This window comes from Atractosteus spatula, chromosome 19 (assembly GCF_055471065.1).
Source record: "Atractosteus spatula isolate fAtrSpa1 chromosome 19, fAtrSpa1.hap1, whole genome shotgun sequence".
In the NCBI taxonomy this organism is placed as follows: Eukaryota; Metazoa; Chordata; class Actinopteri; order Semionotiformes; family Lepisosteidae; genus Atractosteus; species Atractosteus spatula.
The window spans coordinates 15,484,046-15,501,856 of record NC_142724.1 but is presented as its reverse complement, the minus strand read 5'-3'; the positions used below and the strand labels follow the sequence as shown (position 1 = coordinate 15,501,856).

Below are 17,811 nucleotides of genomic sequence, written 5' to 3'. Positions count from 1 at the left end.
TAGCTGCAGAGAATAAACAATTAAATCTGGATAGCTGGTTATTAATTTAAAGGAAAAGAAAGGGGTTGACCACTTTCCAAAAATGGAACATGGCATCCACTACTTAACAACCAGTAATATTGCATGTTTCAGTTGAAGGCGATCCTAGCTAACAAAGAGTGAAAATGGATTCAAAGATAGAATACAAAAAGACCAGACTTCCAGATTTGGATTCTTAATTATTTGGATTCTTAATCACGTGGAGCTGTTCTTTTGCTTGTCTGTATGGGATATTCAATTCATAAGTCATTTGTCAAGTCATTTCAAGTTTTTTTTTTTGCAAAGTCTATTTTGGTGAGTGTTGCTCAGTTACACATTTATAACAGGGCTTTGTGCTGTTACCCTCTTTCAAAACAAGAGTGGAACAGTTTCGGAAATATCCCCCTTGATAGAAATTATTTAAATAACCCCCAACTTCTTGTCTTGTGAAGAGAGCAAAAAGGGTGGAATGAAAATGTCTCATTAGCTGGAGTTGCTTTGCATTAATCCTTTATGGTTATTATCTTTGTTTATCTACAGAAAATAACAATTCTTATTTTTAACAATGAGAATTGGGTTATGACTTGTTATATGTTATGTTTTTTGTGTTGGTGGGGTGGGGGGGTCAAGGGTTGTTTATGAAGGGATATTTTAAGAGTGGGTTTCATAAAAACCATTTGTGAAATGATTTTTAATAATGAGAGTTAAATACATAATCTTTGTTGTTGAGAATGTGAAATTGCCAGAAGGGGTGATATTCAAGGGAAAACAAATATAGAAACTGATATGTGTGGTTCTAGAAAACTAATATTCTGTCTTGTGATTCTTGTTTATTTGCAATGAGAACCAAGTAATTTAACTGATTGTTTCACAGTCAAATTCTAATTGAATTGTTAGAAGGACAGATTTGCTTCCTCTTCTTAGGGGATGGACATTCTGTGGGTCAAAGCAGTACAGATACTGCAAAAGAACTAGCTCTTTTTCCCTGTCTCTTTATCCATCATACTTTGTGTATTGTGTGAGGAAGGAAAAGCATAGGAGAAGAGGCAGCCTGCTTTTACTACTGCAAACATGTTTGCCATTCCTTTGAAGGATCAGCGTTCCGAGTCCTCAACACAGCAATAATTAAAGCTGTCATGGCTGGGAGCCTGCAGGGATAATGTTCCATTATTATAGTCATTTGTTTCAATTAAACGCTCTGTGATTTTACAATAGCAACTGTGAACCTGTGTGAGTAAGCTATTACTCTCAACAAGATGTCTCCAAACCAAGCGAAAAGCAGATACCCTAGTTGCTCTGAGGACTTTCTTTACCTTTCCTGTTTGGTTTTGTCTCTAGGACACCATAATTCTGGGTGTGCCCCTCAGTTGAGCAACTGACTGGCAAGCAAACAGGTGTGCCAGGGTAAAAAAATAGCTGATGCTACTATCTCTGCTTTCTGAATGACAGATCACTTGGCAGACATTTCAAATTGGGAAGTCTCTGGTAACAGCAAGAGGGGATGACTCTAAAAAGGGCCAAATTACAATTAATTTTGCATCTTAATGTTTTGTTTCATGCAACAGTTCTCGGTGCGTGCACAGAGCTTATCTTCTCCGGTACAAAGCTTTCTATGGAACTAGGCCGTAAGCCAGGGCCAACAAAGCCAGGATTTCAAAAGCCAATGTGAATGAAATTTTGCTGCGCTGCACAGCCAGTTAGTGTGAAGATTGCTTTTTAATGTGAAGTGTTATGCAAGTTTGAGATGAGGGAGATACAGCCTATCGGGGAAGCTGTACTATATGGTTGTGTTTTCCTGCAGTGGCTAACAGATTTTACAGATGAATTTTTGCCTACAGTTTTTTAGCAAATTTTGCTAATTGATTCCGATGCATTTCTTCAAAGTCTATACCTTTCATTAATTCATTAATTCATTACATCTGACAATTATTCATACTACTTTTAATGTCACTTTTCCTTTTTTCTCAGGTCCTCTGCATAGCAGTTGCTTGACTAAATCAAAATGCTTTATTCACCCAATTTTCCTGCTGTAAAAACCCCGTACATTACCGCAGTCTGTCACTGGGTAAAAGTTGTAGGCATATGGCACCCCAAGACAGTTTCCAATTGACAGTAGTGCAATTGAAGCTTTGATTTACTTTAGGGTTTACTGTATAAGTGTTTTGTGTTGCCACCTTAGACCAGCATGTGAATATTTATCAGATCATAGCATCAGCTTGTGCAGAGTTTGCCAGACAGTGACTTGCACCTTCACAAACTGGCTGTTGCCGTGTCGCCAGAATCCTGTACAATGAAATAAATAGAACAACAGATGTCATATCTCATCTTGTTGGGAGATGTCCATGTAGCGATTTGAAATGGAAATGCCCATCAGTGAAGTACTAAATGTAATTATAAAGTATTATTTTAAGCCATTCCAAACTTCCAAACAGTTTCTTTCAGCTGTTACTCTGTTTTTTTAATATTTGTGTTATTTGGTAGTGTTGCTGTTAGTGCCATAAATATATCTCTTTTGGCAGGCCAGGTGTTGCAGGGCAATCATAACTGATACTGAAATCATTTCCAAGCTGAAGTCAACAGACCTGTGGAACCCGAATGCAAAAGATTTTACTGTATATCTCATCTCAGGCTCTGTGAACAACATCTCATTGGATGGCCTCTTATATACTGTACAGTATGGCTTTCATTTGAGTAAAATAGGCATTCAAATTCAAAAGGCTGTGAAATGTGTTGCAAAAAGCTCTTCACTGTCTTAAATGCAGCTTTCTTGTTTTTTCATCATTTACAGTGCACCCTTTATTGGTTTTTATGTTCCTGAATTAAGATGAATGTGATTCTGTTCTGTTTTGGAGAGAACTAAGGAAGATCAATGCATCATACTCTGTATCTCTCACAAATACAAATCATATAACATTAAAAACAGATGTCAGAAAATCAATTTCACAGCACTGCCATACAGCTTATCTCAAAGTTTCAGTAAAACATCTGTCATTTAAGATTGGTGTTCCAGGAACTGTTTTTTTTTCTCCTAAACGTTGTGTTGTCTGAGTCACCTAATTAACATGGAAGACAGAGTAGGACCATATTCTTTGGATGTTTGTTTTTCAATTATGAAATATTTGCAGAAATGAAACCTGAAACACACGTTCAAACTTTTTATATGTCTTACATTAATTGCACATGTAATCCAGATGTTTGTTAATTCTGAAATGAAATTAGGAAGCTAAGTGGAAACTAAGCTTTTCTAAATTGAAGTTACCCTTGTTGATGGATATTAAAGTTTTTTTGATATCCTAAATGTTTTTAACATTTGTACCCAGAGACGGAAGAAAATTATGTTTTTATGTGTCTTGTCAATCATTGGAATTTCATCTGTTGTCATCTCTGTTTTTCTCTTAAAAAGAAGCTATTTAGCTGTGTTTTGTGTTGTCTTGCCAACATTTGCATTTACAATATGTACAGCGAAGCAGTGTCATTAACAATCAGATTAAGAGAGTCATTCTAATAATACCATATATCCATTGGGAAAATAACCATTGCTACAAAAGTAGGAATAACATGACAGAAATATTTTTCAATAAATTTAAATTAGAAAAAAATATTTTCTCTCTGTAGGATTCCTTCCCTCATCTAAGAAAGTAAATACAAACAAGGTAGTAGGTGCATTGGGCATTAGGTATCATGTTGAAATACTTAAAACGACACCCTTCTTCAAGAAAAAAAAATAGAAATTAATATATTAGCTTTGTGTGAGTCTGAAATACCTTGTTTTTTGCTCAAATTTAAATTTGAGATGCATCCTTTTTGTAACTCTTGGCCTCCAAAAGTGAAGCTTTGAAACCAACACAGAGCAAGTTGCCTTGACTTTGGCTCCCCCTCTGAGGATGATACCATGGAACTGTTAGCATACAGTACCTATGGCAACCACCAACCTTTGTAATAGCCTTTCATAATGTTTGTACAGCAGTCACATCACACAGTTACTCTTAACCCAGAGGAAGTAATGGTCCTGCTCTCTCCTGGTTAAGATAGGACAGAATTAAAGTAAAACTGTAAGCTGTAGTGCAGCTGAATGAAAAGAAACCACAAAAAGGGCTAAATATTGCATATTTATTGGGATAACTCTTTTAAAAAAGTTATAGTAGCTCTAAGTGCAAGATTAAATATTTTTTGTAAATAATAATGTGTATTGAGCTGACTTGTTCTGATTTTTGTTCTTATCATTGTATTGGTCTTTTATCACAAATGATAGGCAGGCGAACAAGAGACAGACATTATACTTGCACATGCGTTTAGAGAACAAAATGGGATGTTTGTGCTTTTTTTGAGAAAACCATGTGGAAAATGAAACAGCACTCTATTAAATCTATTAAGTGCAACTCTGAGCATATTGAGGTAACGTGGTAATGAGCTGTCACGTGCCAAGATATGGTTTCTCCCACTGGATCAGAGAGAAAACTAATTTAATTTTATTTGTAAAAATATATTCATTGAAATTAAATAAAAGGCAGAAATGTAGCCTTAATTCTAATGTGCTGTGTGAAGATAAATAAAGACAAATGATACAGAGACAGTCATTCTCTTTCTTTAGATTTTGTAAAGCCAGTGTGAGAGATAAGCAGACATTCATAGAGTTTAATTGAAGATTAAAAAACTAAGAAAGTTATTATAACAAATAAACAGCCTAAGCAAGTTAACAAACAATGAAAAGAACAAATTCATAATATTTTTTACTCTTTCTTTCTTTCTACCATTAAGGAATTAGTCAACAGTAATATATTGTACAACAAAGAAACAAAAATAAATTTTCACTTTGTAATAACATTTAATTTCACATTTAAAAAACAGAAATTGATTCAAAATCCACTCAAAATAAACTAATATAACATAAAAATAAAAATAAATCTTCAAACTTTGTCCTGTACAGAGACAAGCTTCTATAATACTATATATTAACATCACATGTGACATTCAAAAATTTCTAATTGCGTTTATTTGATGAGAACCTCATTCTGAAGGACGGGTCTTTTCTGGTTCCTGTGCCCTGTATTTTGCACAATTCTCTTTATTACACACAGCACAGTAATGTATCATTCAGTGGCTTGTCATAAAAATATAAATCTTAAAAAAGAATTGTGTTAAAAAAGAAAGATTCATAGAGAAACGTCATACCAGTATAGGCAATCATAGAATATGTTGGAAGAGAAATGATATCACACATGTTAAAATGGCGTAAAGAAAACCTGAAGAAACAAAAATGAGAAGGGGGGCTCACTTTGTGGATTTTTTATTTCCCTAACAATACATACAATTCAGCCATTCATAATTCCTTTATGTCTTTAAAACACTACTGCAGTCAGCACCCCAACAAATACTTTATTATGTGAAAAATGTCCCTTTCAGATTGTTCTGGGTGTACCTGGCTCCTTCATTTTTTAAAAACATAGTAAGCTCCGATTAGGGGGTGAGTATTGCGCCCCGAGGCTGTTGCTATGGAAATAGCCCAGCTCTAGCAATGATAGCCCATTCATGTTTGATTAATTGGTTTTTCAATGCTCCTTGGTTTGTGAAACCCCTTAAAGGGCAACGCCACACAAAATGGAAAATTAATGGAAAACATTTCTTTAGCCACTTCAACATGTGGAGTGATGGTGTTTTAAATTATTATTTAAATGTTGGTGGTTCTTTTTTTCAAGGGGAGGGTTAGCTCAGTAATTTGAAATGCAGAAAAAAATGCCTTTGTTTAAGAGGTCTTTTGTTGCCAGCCACAAAGGAAAAAGAAAATGTAATGTTCTGTACTTGTTTTTAATAATGCCATGTTTTTTGGTTTTTGTTGTTTTCATTTGTTACACTACATTTTATTCTAGCAACCCATTGGGACCAATTAAAATGACTGTACAGCCAGGGCTGAAATTCAGATGCCTTACCAGTGTTTATTATGATCTGATCTACTGGGGCTATCCAACTTGATCTTGTTAGCACGGTGTTAATCTCATTAGAGTTTTTGCTTATGAATGTTTTACTAGATTAACAAATACCAGACCACGGCTTTGTGTTTTGTCCTGATTAGTGTAGGTACTCCACTTGGCATCTAGGAATGTGACAGCTACACAAGAAATGTTTTACTTTTTATTTTGTCAAGGCAAAAAATTGAACGTTGTCTTTCATTAACAGCTGCTAACAGATGATAGTAGCTCCGTTCACACTTAGCAGTGTGCAAAAAGGTATCCAAAACACTCAGACAAGCACCCAGAAATAACTGCAAAGTCTTATATCCTTCATTGTCTTAGATAAAATAATTCAGTGTAAAGAAGTTGATCCGCATTCCATATGACTGATAGATGCATCGCTCATCCTCACCTGGATCCTCATGTGAGATTGTATGGGGTTTCCTAGTCTTTAGCTCAGACTGTGCACAAAAACAACAATCCGTAAAGAAACAGTGTAGTAGAATGTGTAGAATGTAATTCAAAAGACTTTTAAGGATAGACCCCCTTTTCTCATTTGCTTTTTATTTAACTGGGAAACCAGAGAATTTGATTGGCGTAGATGTTAGAAGAAGGACACTGATTACCAAATCTCTTTTAGGCATTGTGTTCAAGATAATACAGGTCAAGTAATACTGAAAGTGCCTTCCACATCCTCATTTAAAAAAATAATTGTGATGTATTGATCATTCTTTAGACGGGCTGTGCATTCTAAGAGATTATTAGCTATACATTTTTAAATCCAAAGAACTCTATTAGTGACACAGTGGAGTTGTGTATTGGCAGTCTGGGTTTGCCTTTGGAGAACTAAGACAGGAAAAAAATGGAGGCGAGCCAAGGGAAGCTCTCCACCATAGTATATAGTTATATTTCAACACAGCTTTTGAATGTAGAAGTAGCTGCTCCACATTGAAGCACAATGACTGTAAGTTGTAGTTCTGGGTGGAAGCCTGGATATGAGAGTTAGTTCTTCATCCTGGGGAGAGTGGGGAAACTGGGCCAAAACTCGCTTCCAGCCAGCTGCTGCAGTGCTACAGCAGGACCAGCAGCACATACAGTATGTAGGGGAGTCAGTTCTTCTTGAACCCCATCATGTAAACCCCTTGTCTCCTGGCGAAAGGGAGAAGAAAAGGAGATTTTACATCTAACTGTCAGTAGTTATAAAATAGGCAATTGGGAATGAAAAAAAATTTTTAAAGTTCCTCTTCTTTTCTTATCCCAGATCCAGGAGATGACTCACCCTGACGGCTCACATTATGACGGCGCCCATCAGGGCCCACTGATAAACAGAACACCTAGGATACTGTCACATCACATGAGCGCTCTGTCCCAGCTGAACTCTCAGGTTGGCCTGCGAAGTGCCGTAACCCATGGTTCCCCCTCACCTCCAGGAAGTAAATCAGCCACACCCTCCCCCTCCAGCTCTGCCCAGGAAGAGGATACTGATTCCCATTCCAAGGTACCAGTGGGAACGGGAGAGGGGGGGCTGGGTGGTTGGGGAAGGGATATGCAGGAACTGTGCAGCTTAGGGCACATAGGCTTTACTTAACAGTCCTTCTAAAAAAACAATAGAGCCAAACAATAGATATGTCCTAATAAAGTATACAAATAGGTTGATTTCGGAAATATAGCCAATTAAATGAAAAACTGGGACTCTAATTTGAGCCAGTCTGTCTTTTCATTGAAATTAGTGATTTCCATGAGATCCAGTTTATGCATGTGTTCCCTTTAGATATTTCCTCCTATGTTTGTACTGTAAATCCGATTCCCTCTGTTAATTCCAGAAAGAGTTGATGTTAAATAAGCACATCTCTTTTGTGAGAACAAATAAGTCTTCAACTGTTCACTCATGTTGCTGCCCTTTTGTTTGTTGGTTTTTGCAATTCACCCTATGGTTAAAAGATGTGCTTCTCCAAGGCCAGTGGAGTGCGTCAGTGTATAGCACCAGGAGACAAGAGCATAGCAGCTGAAGTGTTAACGACAACCTTTTATTTCCAAAAAATATGAAAACAACATGAAAACATCAGGAGATTGGGAAATTAAAAGAGTAACTAGAGAAAACCTTAACTTCATTGTATACAACTCATGGATGTTTGTTTGTTTTTCACAAGCTCATTGATCCAGTTACCAATACAAATGCTAGCAGCTCTTTTGTGCAATGAAACTTGTGTTCTAGTAACACTTATTTGTAAGAGATAGATTGTCTAACAGAAGTATATCTCTTTTGCTCTTTACAAGCTCATGCACCGAGCGAGTTAGAGAAGTGATGTCTCCCCTCTCTGAAATCTAAACATTGTAGACCTCTACCATGGCAGGAAACAGTCTTTTGGCTTGGTGGAATTATCCGTCACCTAGGGAGTGGCACTGAGCTGAGTGGTGCTCAGAACCCACAAACAGCTGAGCTCGAGCTGTGTTGAGGGAAAGGAAAGCTGTACTTATCAGTTGTTCACACATAAAAATGTTATCTGTGAAACAAAATGGGGGGTAAAAGCAGTAGATTGTATGGCTACTATCATGCTTGAGTCATGCTTTAATCACAAACAAAATTGACTCTAGTAGCTATGCCTGTGCCTTAAGTTAGTGCAACGCACTTTAAGTATAGATGTGTGGCAGTGTACACGAGAAGGATGTATCTGGAAATTTCAAGTAATGGCTTCTTATGCAGGTAGTGAGCAAAAATAGAAGCACCTAGGTAAAAGATGGACACCAAGAATAGTATAATGAAAGAAAGGGCTTCCACAAAGGTGCAACTCATGTGATTACTAAGCAAATAACATCCCAGCATGCTTAGGGTCATGTATGAAAATGCTGGGCAGGCTTGGTTGCCTAAAATTATGGCTAGCATGACTGCAAGAAGAGACATCAGTGACGTTGAAAATGTGGTGATTGCTGGGTCAGGAGGTTCAGTGACCAAAGATATCTCAACTTGCTGATGTTTCATGAATGAAGATGTCTAAGGTGATGTCAACACAGAACTCTAAGCAAAAGACATCATCAGCGAAGGACAACAGTGAGTGGAAGATGATTCTCCAGTACAGACAAGAAACTAGATCATTTGACAGTGAATATTAAATTTGCTAAACTTAATGGTACAACATGAGGTGAAGATGAAGTGATCACTTTCACCTCATATTGTAGCATTTCCTTCCTGGCAGGAAGGGTGTTTTCTAGGATGACAATGTTCCTTGAGTACTTATGGTTGCCCAGTGTTTGAGTCTGACCCTGATGCTATCTATTTGACTTTTTCTTAGTCACCAGATCTGAACCCATAAAGCATTCATTTCTAGAGTGGCATCTGAGACAGCATTTTCCAACTTTATCAACCAGTTATGAGTTGACTTTCAAGTGGAAGAGTGGTGGTGGCCCAGTACTTTATTAAGTGACTTTGCATTGATGTTTCCATTTTTTGTCCACTATCTGTACTGTTCTTTTATAATATACATCAGAAAGAATGTGTTACGGTAGCCAGGTAGATCGTGAAGGATCCTGTGCAGAGTAGTGAAACCGTGTTCTAAAGCTGTAAACCAGAATCCAGTCCAAAAGTTCAAAACCAAATGATTAACACCAGCAAAAGTACCAAAGCACAAACCTAAGTTGTAAACCAGCGAGCCAGAAAGCCGAAGAGTCCGAAAACCAATACAAGCGTAAACCAAAACAACAAGCCGAAAAGCGAAATCCAAGAATCTAGGTCCAGGGTGAAGAGCAATCCAAAAGCCAGGAGAAATGAGACAAAACGAGACAAGGAAAAAGCGTTGAGTACTTCCAGAAATACTGAGAAATAGGAAAATGACTAAACTTTCTAAAATAGAGAAAAACAAAGAATGCAAGGACTGAACGAGACAGGTGAGTGGTCAGGTATTTTGGAAAGGTCTACTCCTTCTCAAAGGGGCCATATGAGAAGCTGGAAACGTAACAGAATCTACTAAGATTCTTCCTTTCCACAGGATATTTCAGTGTCCTGGCAGCTGTGTCCTTGTCATTGTGTTGCTGGTGGGGTGAGCTTTATTCTTGGGTTCTCAAAGGCTGTGTGCTTGCATTTCCTTATGACATTTCATTGTATCTCCTCCTCTTGTAATTGGTTATGCTTTAAACAAGTGCCTATTTTGAAAAGCACAAACAAAAAGAGTGCCATTATTTGTTTGTTTTTTGGGGAAATGGGTGGGACACATTGTCTATGCACTGGTTTATTTGTTATTCAGCTTGTATTTGTCAAGGATTTATTTAATTAGAAAATTTACCCAAGGTAACAATCATTCATTTCATACCTTACTTCATACTTCTTCTGCTCATTTCTGGTGTTTTTTAAAATCTACATTGTGGATAAGAGCCTTCTGTGGAAGAGTGAGCCATTTCCATTAGTGAGGAGCACAGACAGAAAGCTTTACCGCTAAAAGTAAAGATATCTTCTTCAGTTATAGTTGGCTTCTGTAGGCAGCGTTCAACCGGTCAGAAAGCATGCCACCACTCGAGCATGTACTTTTTTAACAAATCCAAAAGTTAGTCTTTCATAGATATAAAGGCAAGAAGTCTAATAGCTTCATGGAAATCTTAGCTTCTATGCCTCTTGTGTAGTATACAACCGTTTTTTTTCTTTCAAAGTAAATTGTTCTGGGGACCTTCTTGCTAGGAACTTTGCATAAAATGATTGAGCTACAAAATATTCCTTATGCAAACCCAGCCCTTTGCTGCTGTTTTGACAGTCTGTTTTAAAGTACCTGCAATGCAGCTAAGCTAAAGTGTTGTTCCTTTTACTACTGGAGAGGGCTATGGGAACACTGCCATCTAGTGGTCACCTCATGTGACTGCTGTCATTAAGAATTTACTTGGTGCCCTGGATGTCATTGGTTCGATCCTTTCTGGTGGTTTGCTTTCTTTCTGCTAGACCCATTTTAGTGCTCTTAAAGCCACAGTTAAGCTTTTCTTGATGGCACCGTAGAAGAGTTTCACCATTAAGTGGCTTTTTCATGATCAGTTCTGCACTATCCGTTGTGAAAATCTTTTGATTTTATTTTGATTTATTTTATTTTTCCATGCTGCTCAAAATCCAATTATCCTAGCTCCTCTCAACTGGGAGGAACTAGTTTCTCATCCCGTTTTCTTTAATAGCAATACAGTGCTTCAGCTGTCAAAATACATGTGAGTCTTGTAATAAAATGCGATCTATTCAAAACCCTTCATTATCACAGGGAGTGTGTTCAGAAGTCTTCCTGTCATCATTTCCAAAACAGTCAATTGATTACTTGAAGGGAAGGGACTGTACTGCACTGCCTGGCACTAAATCACATTCTTTATCGGTCACGCAGTCGAGGAATAATGGGTATCCAATTAAAACCCAACTGCAAGTAAGGATTCTGTAGTCATAGTGGCATCTTTAGCTAGTGGTTCCCATATTTCAAGAAAGCGCTAATACTGGTTTTACAAAGCTTTTAAAAATTATTTATTGTGCTTGATCGACCACAGTTAAGTAGAGTAGAAGCTAGTAGTGCTGAGTTAAAATGTGGACAGAGTTTCTCCTCAGTTTACCTGCAGTGATGATAAACAGCTATTTGGGAGGTTCCTGTTAATCTGAGTGACACGGTGTCAGTATTAGACAGTGTGAACATCTGTTAGCTAAGAGAAGCTGAGCAACAGAACCAGTAAGAAGTGAAGGTGAGGAGCTGTGGAAAAAACCTAGTCTGGATGCCATCTTTGTTCTTGGGTAAATTAGTTTAATTAAGATGATTTTAAAAATGTACAATGTATCGCTTATGAACAGTGGAACAGGAGGAACCAAACTTGGATGAACTACTTGGAAGTTGCAGCTCTGATGTTGCTTACCTTGAGATGTCTTTATTGCTCTGTTTGAGTTGTGTTTCATTGTTGTTTATCTAGTGTGAAGGCAGCAACCAGCATTACTAAAAAGGGAAACATTTAAAATGTCAAATCACACTTCACAAATTATATAACATAACATCACTTTATTAGCCCTATACAATTTCTTGCATTAGGAATTCATCTTTTCACATACCCCACCTTGCTCTCCATGAGACATAGACAGGGAGAGAAGCTTGGTGTCAGAGTACAGGGTCAGCCATTGTACAGCACACCTGGAACAGGTGAGTCTTACTCAGGGGCCCAACAGAGTAGGATTTCTCTGCCAGCTGCAGGATTTGAGCCAGCAACCTTCTAGCCACAGGCACAGATCCTTAGCCACAGAGCCACCACTCCATGGGAGGGGGCTACTGCACTTTGGAGGTTATATTTCATATTTCCTATAGGTTTAATTTTTCTAATAATTTGCAATATGGTAAAGAACACTCAAAAACAGTGGAAAATATAAATCTTACTGTTTTTTTCTTTTTTTAAAATGATGTAAAAATATGAGCTTTGTTTTGTTTTAGGAATCCTAACTCTTAGAATACTTGAAAATTTCTCATCATCTGTGTACAGTACATATATGCATATACAATTCTGCTTGCAAAAATCAAGTGTCATATTTTCAAGAAAATTGCCTTTTTTCCTGACAGATGTCATGTAGTGATATGCTTTGCAATGTATAAATACAAATGATTATTGCCAGAGATTATTTTGCCTTTCAGTGTCATTCCATCCAGCACCTTTCAATTTATTCAGCGTTCACATCAAAGCAAGAAGGAACAGATGTCGTTTCAAACACTTTTTGCCTCATTGCATAAAACTGGGAACTGATTATTTTTTAATGAAACTGCACAGTCTGAAGAAAAAAAGATATTACTAGTGGGAGAAATGGAAACAGCATGAAGTTCATCTTTCTTTCTATTTTTTTCTATTAATTTCTGGGAGAGACAGAGAGGTAGACAGAGACAGAACAAGACAGAGATAGACAGGGAGATTAAAGATGGACAGAAACACAGAAGAAAAGAGAAGAAAGGAAACATAACGTTTCGGTTGTGGAGCTTTCTTCGGGTGTCGAAGAAATCAATAACCTCATATTTTCTAAAAAGTCCTACTTACCTCTAACTAAAATTATTTTGTCCAAAAAAACATAATGATAACTGGCACAAATTTCCTTGTGAGTAAATAGTGGGGAAATTACCTATCTAATTAATTCACTTCAGAGATAGGCAGGTAGGCTTCCTAAAGAGGAGCAACTTTATCTGCAATGTTCTTAGCTTTCTGAAAAGTCGTTCCAAGAAACTTCAGAACTATAAAGTCAGAACTATAAAAATGCTGCATTCAGTATCAAATGTTTATACTTATATATAAAATACATAAAAATATATTTTTTATATATCACTTCTGTGGTGCTTCCTCTTTAATATATTTAATATTATTGTTGATGAAAAAGCTTAAAAGATGTATGTAAATCTAGGCTAGTGTATTCTTCCAGTTTCTTCCAGCTAAAAATATTTAATGGTATATGTATTTAAGGAAACCGCATCATACTAGGAGAAAATAATTTGAGAAGGTTTGAATATCTGGACTTCTATGCTTTGTTAGGAAGGAAATGCCTTAACACAGCAAGTATGCTATTGAAAGTTTGATAAAAACAGACTGTGGCAGTCTGTTCTGCCAGGCTGTAGTTGCTGTGTTTTGAGTATTTATCCTACAGGTGAATTGGTTTTCATCACCCAGGAAGAAACTGTGTGGAGCAAGTCTGTAAAGCTGACAAGAAGTTGGTGTGATTGGCCGTTGATATGCAAATGATTCATTTATTTGTCAATGTGGGAATGATGGCAACAACACAGGGCGGGAGGATGGCATTTTCTTTGGCTGCAGGTTTGGGAATGCAGATCAGTATGTGCCACAGAGTAGCAGAGCTTCCAAAATAATGGCTTGGTGTGTTCTGCTGTAGATCTTGGTATTCTGTTTTTAATAACATGGATAACAGTAAAAACCCATGGAGCACAGTAACTCCTTCATCTATTAAATGGGAAAAAGAAAGCAATGAATTAGGAGATCAAGATACCTATCATGATAATAATTCTGCAGAAGGATTAGGAGTCTGTTTATGCTATGATAGAGGTTTTGCTCCTGTTCTTTCTGTAAAGGGACCAGGCTCAGTTCTGAAATCTGAACAGGAGGGTCTAAACTTTGTTTACTGGACTCATTTTCTGTGAAAGGCACCTAAAGAGGTGTGGATATAGTGTTTTATATTGTAACATTTTCTCTCTGGGATCATGTTTGGATCCCCTAGAGTGGCAACATAACACATACAGGGAATACACAAAACTCTGGGAATTGGCCTCATTGCTGTATTATAAATGACAACAAAATAATGTTTGCCAGTTTGATCCTGCTCCTACGAAATGCAGTTTTCCAAAGACATAAAAGTTATCTTGATGAACAGGATCCCAAGCTATACGCACATCAGCTGTGCTCTAGGCAGGTAGATGCTTCTTATTTTGAAAGAACATCAAGTTAACAGTTAGTTTAAACAGAATTATTTTTCTATACAAGCTATTATGCTGACAGTTTCTGTCTGTGTGCGTGTGCACTTCTGTATCAACCATTTCATTTTCATTTCCCTCTCTTTTAAATAATGCAAATGGTTTCTTTTTAGAATATTTCAGTGTTTTAGAAACGAAACAGATTTGAAAGCTTGCTTCAGATATCAACTCATGTAGCACTGATTCTAATGGGATGTAAAAGAAGACACTGCAATCCAGCAGCATTAAACAATCAATTTTTCACTAAATATTTGATTTGACTTTCTCTAGAAATGGTTTGTATGCTCTTTTAGCTCTGCTCAGCAACAGTAAAAGTAATTTCCATAAAATATCACTCAGCACGTTATGTTACTTCTCTTTCAAAATATAATTTAAGCTTTAAATACAGCACGACCTTTTTATTTCATTCAGAAACCATATCCCATTTGTATATTTCTCCATTTTCCCCATCGATCTTGCCTTAATTAAAAATATATATTGTGCAGAAAGTAATGTTTTTAAGTTTATAACAAAATGTAAATATGCACTGTGGATATATGAACATCTGATTTCAGAGTGAGTTTGTATTATTGAATTATATATAATCTCATAATAAATTTTGATCTGGATTGTTATTTAAAGCTCATATACTGTATTCAAACATACTGTAAATTCCTGACATGTACATAAAAAAAGGAAAGAAACATACCAGGATAGATCCCTCTCTTTCAACATTTCTGAACATTGACAGAATGGATAGAGCAAAATTATCCTGACTGTGTGGTTTAGTAACCCCAAGGTAATGGTAAACCAGGATAAACAACACACGGTTTTTGGTGGCATCACCACATAAAACAGGTCTTACAAAAGGAACATTTGCTTTGTCTTAATCAAATGTGAATGTTTATAGATAAACTATAGATGATATGCATTCATGATTTGCTTTAAGCAAAAATAAAAATATAAAGCTGCAAAACAGTGGATATGGCAAAATGAAGAATTGCTTCAGCTATCAGAGATCCAGTGAAACACAATGTTTACACAGCTTCCTGGATGCAATTAATACATAAAAGAGACCATTTGTGTAGTGAGACAATGTACTTGCAAGAAACTAGTTACCTTTAAACCGTGTTCGCATGCATCACCATTCTGTGCCTCTTGCTGTTTGTTTTTCAGCCTAAATAATATGGTTTATTGTACTGAGTGTAATGTGAGCTCAGAGATTTAGCATCACTGCTCAGCAAAATATGCATCATGACAATGTAATGTTCTGAATTGAGTTTTTTGCCCCTGAGACTTTGAATTATAAAATTTAATGCAGACTTTGTGGGGTAAAAAGGTCACAGAACATTTGATATTCATGTGAACCGTGCTTCGAAATATTCAGAGATGCAGTTAGTCATTGTCTTAGAAACAAATATGTCAGTTTATGGCTGAATGCATTAATCAGTGTGCATTTAGAATTTGTTTGAATATGCTTGTTATCGTATACATTTACATCACTTATGAGAAAGTCTCTGAGCATCACTAATCACTGTGAAATCTGTTCTACTGTGCAACAAACAGGGTATAAAAATACCCATGGTTTTCCTTTTTAGTCCCCTGAATGTGATTTGATTGTGGGAAATTTATATTAAAATTTGCTGAAAATAAAGGTGCTGCATTTACAACCGCCTACAATAAAATTAATAGTTTCAAGACAGTAAAGAGGTGTTATAGAACCTTCAGAGGGTAAATACTACATGAAACTCCTAAAACAATCATAAAGTAAATTAAAGGAAATGGGGACTAGACTGCCCATATCAACCCTTTTCACATCAAAAGGTGGGGAGTGAAGTTTCTGACCCTTTGAAAGCCTCAGTCCCTGCAGAGCACGTACTCTGTGAAAAAGCCCAGCCCCACAGGTGTTAAACAATGATTATGAGGCAGTGGTTTATGAGAGAAAACATTGCTCTAATGCCTAATGTTATAGTTGCTTGGCAGTCAGTTGCAGCTCCTTGTCTTAAGCTGTTTCATAAGAAGAGTTGATATCTTAGCATTTACACAAGGCTGTGAGGTTTAAAGGCCTTCTTGGCAGCCTGTTCTCTCTTCCCATTACTGTCCTCTTCAATCCTTCCCACTTGACTGCTTGTCAACATGGAATCACTTACTTTTCTGGAGCTTGAAAATGATGATTGTTTTTTTTGTTATTGTCTGATATTTATTTTTAACTAAATATCCTCCAGATGTTATGTACTGGATCCTGAGATACTGTAAATGTATCCTCTACATATTTCACATTACCTATTACTATTACCAGTACTTTTAAACTTGTCTTTCCTTGGCAGATGTTCTCATTAAACATGCCTGAGCATCTTCAGAAAGTTAGAGAATTTAATTTTCACTAAAATAAAACACGGTTTTCAAGGTTAGCTATTATAAAATAAGATTCTTTATTACTCTGACTATTGTTGTTGCAAGTAGAGCTGTGTGGCATGATTATTAGATTTTTAATGTGTTTTCAGTAAAGAGTGCTTCTGTACTGTATGTCTTGAGTTGTTTTAAACCATTCAATTCAAGACCTACTGCAAGAACATGAGTTGATTGATCAACCCACTGAGAAAAGACACAAGAATTCTTTACATAATCATTGTTGTGAAACATTTTTATTAGGTTTAACCATACTGTATGCAAAACATTCTTTAACTAAAATAGTCATTTCCACTTCGGTGCATGATTAGAATAACCTGACACCTGACTAACAGGAAAATCACTGTGCAGATTTTCCCCAGTGATTCATTTTATCTCCTGCAAAACTGAATGTGATAAATCAAATAATTGTTTCAGCTCCAGCTTTAAGACAAAAGAGTTTTTAAAACATATTTTTCCAGTAACTAAACATGAGGCTCTTAGCAAGATTTCCTTCAAATCTAAAGGTCCTGTATGCCTTCCAGATTACTGGAGAGAAAAGGCCATCATCAGAGATGATCAAGAAGCCCAAACCACAGAAGAAAAAGAAGAAGAAGGATCCCAATGAGCCACAGAAGCCAGTCTCGGCTTATGCACTCTTCTTCAGGGACACGCAGGCCGCCATCAAGGGCCAGAACCCCAACGCCACCTTTGGAGACGTCTCCAAGATCGTGGCCTCCATGTGGGACAGCCTGGGGGAGGAGCAGAAACAGGTGAGAACCCCTTACTGTATGTGATATCGGCACATTTTCTATAAAGAGCCACCTTCGCCCTAAGAGCAGAGCGCAGTAGGCAACCAGAATGGAGCTTTTTGTGTTTGGAGTGGTTGTGTGTGCTGCATCTAGGAGTGGGCAGAATCTCTGCAGGATGTATAAACTATTGCCAGCACATCCCTTTTCTGGGGAATAACTTTGACATTTGCTCATTTGGCTCTTCATTGCATGTGACTCCTATCTGTTTGAAGCCAAACA

The 17,811-nt window shown here is 36.9% G+C and overlaps 1 protein-coding gene across 5 annotated transcripts in view; it reads left to right on the top strand.

Annotated features, from left to right (window-relative positions):
* The window catches only part of tox2 (TOX high mobility group box family member 2), a 147,093-nt gene that overhangs the window by 112,408 nt on the left and 16,874 nt on the right, over positions 1–17,811 (top strand). For 3 of the 5 annotated variants that reach the window (XM_088937262.1, XM_088937261.1, XM_088937263.1), the window contains 2 exons: positions 7,228–7,464; positions 17,326–17,553. In XM_088937262.1, coding sequence (XP_088793388.1) covers positions 7,228–7,464; positions 17,326–17,553 — 465 coding nt within the window. The remainder of the gene's footprint in view (positions 1–7,227; positions 7,465–17,325; positions 17,554–17,811) is intronic. The other 2 variants (XM_088937264.1, XM_088937265.1) reach the window with 1 other exon arrangement.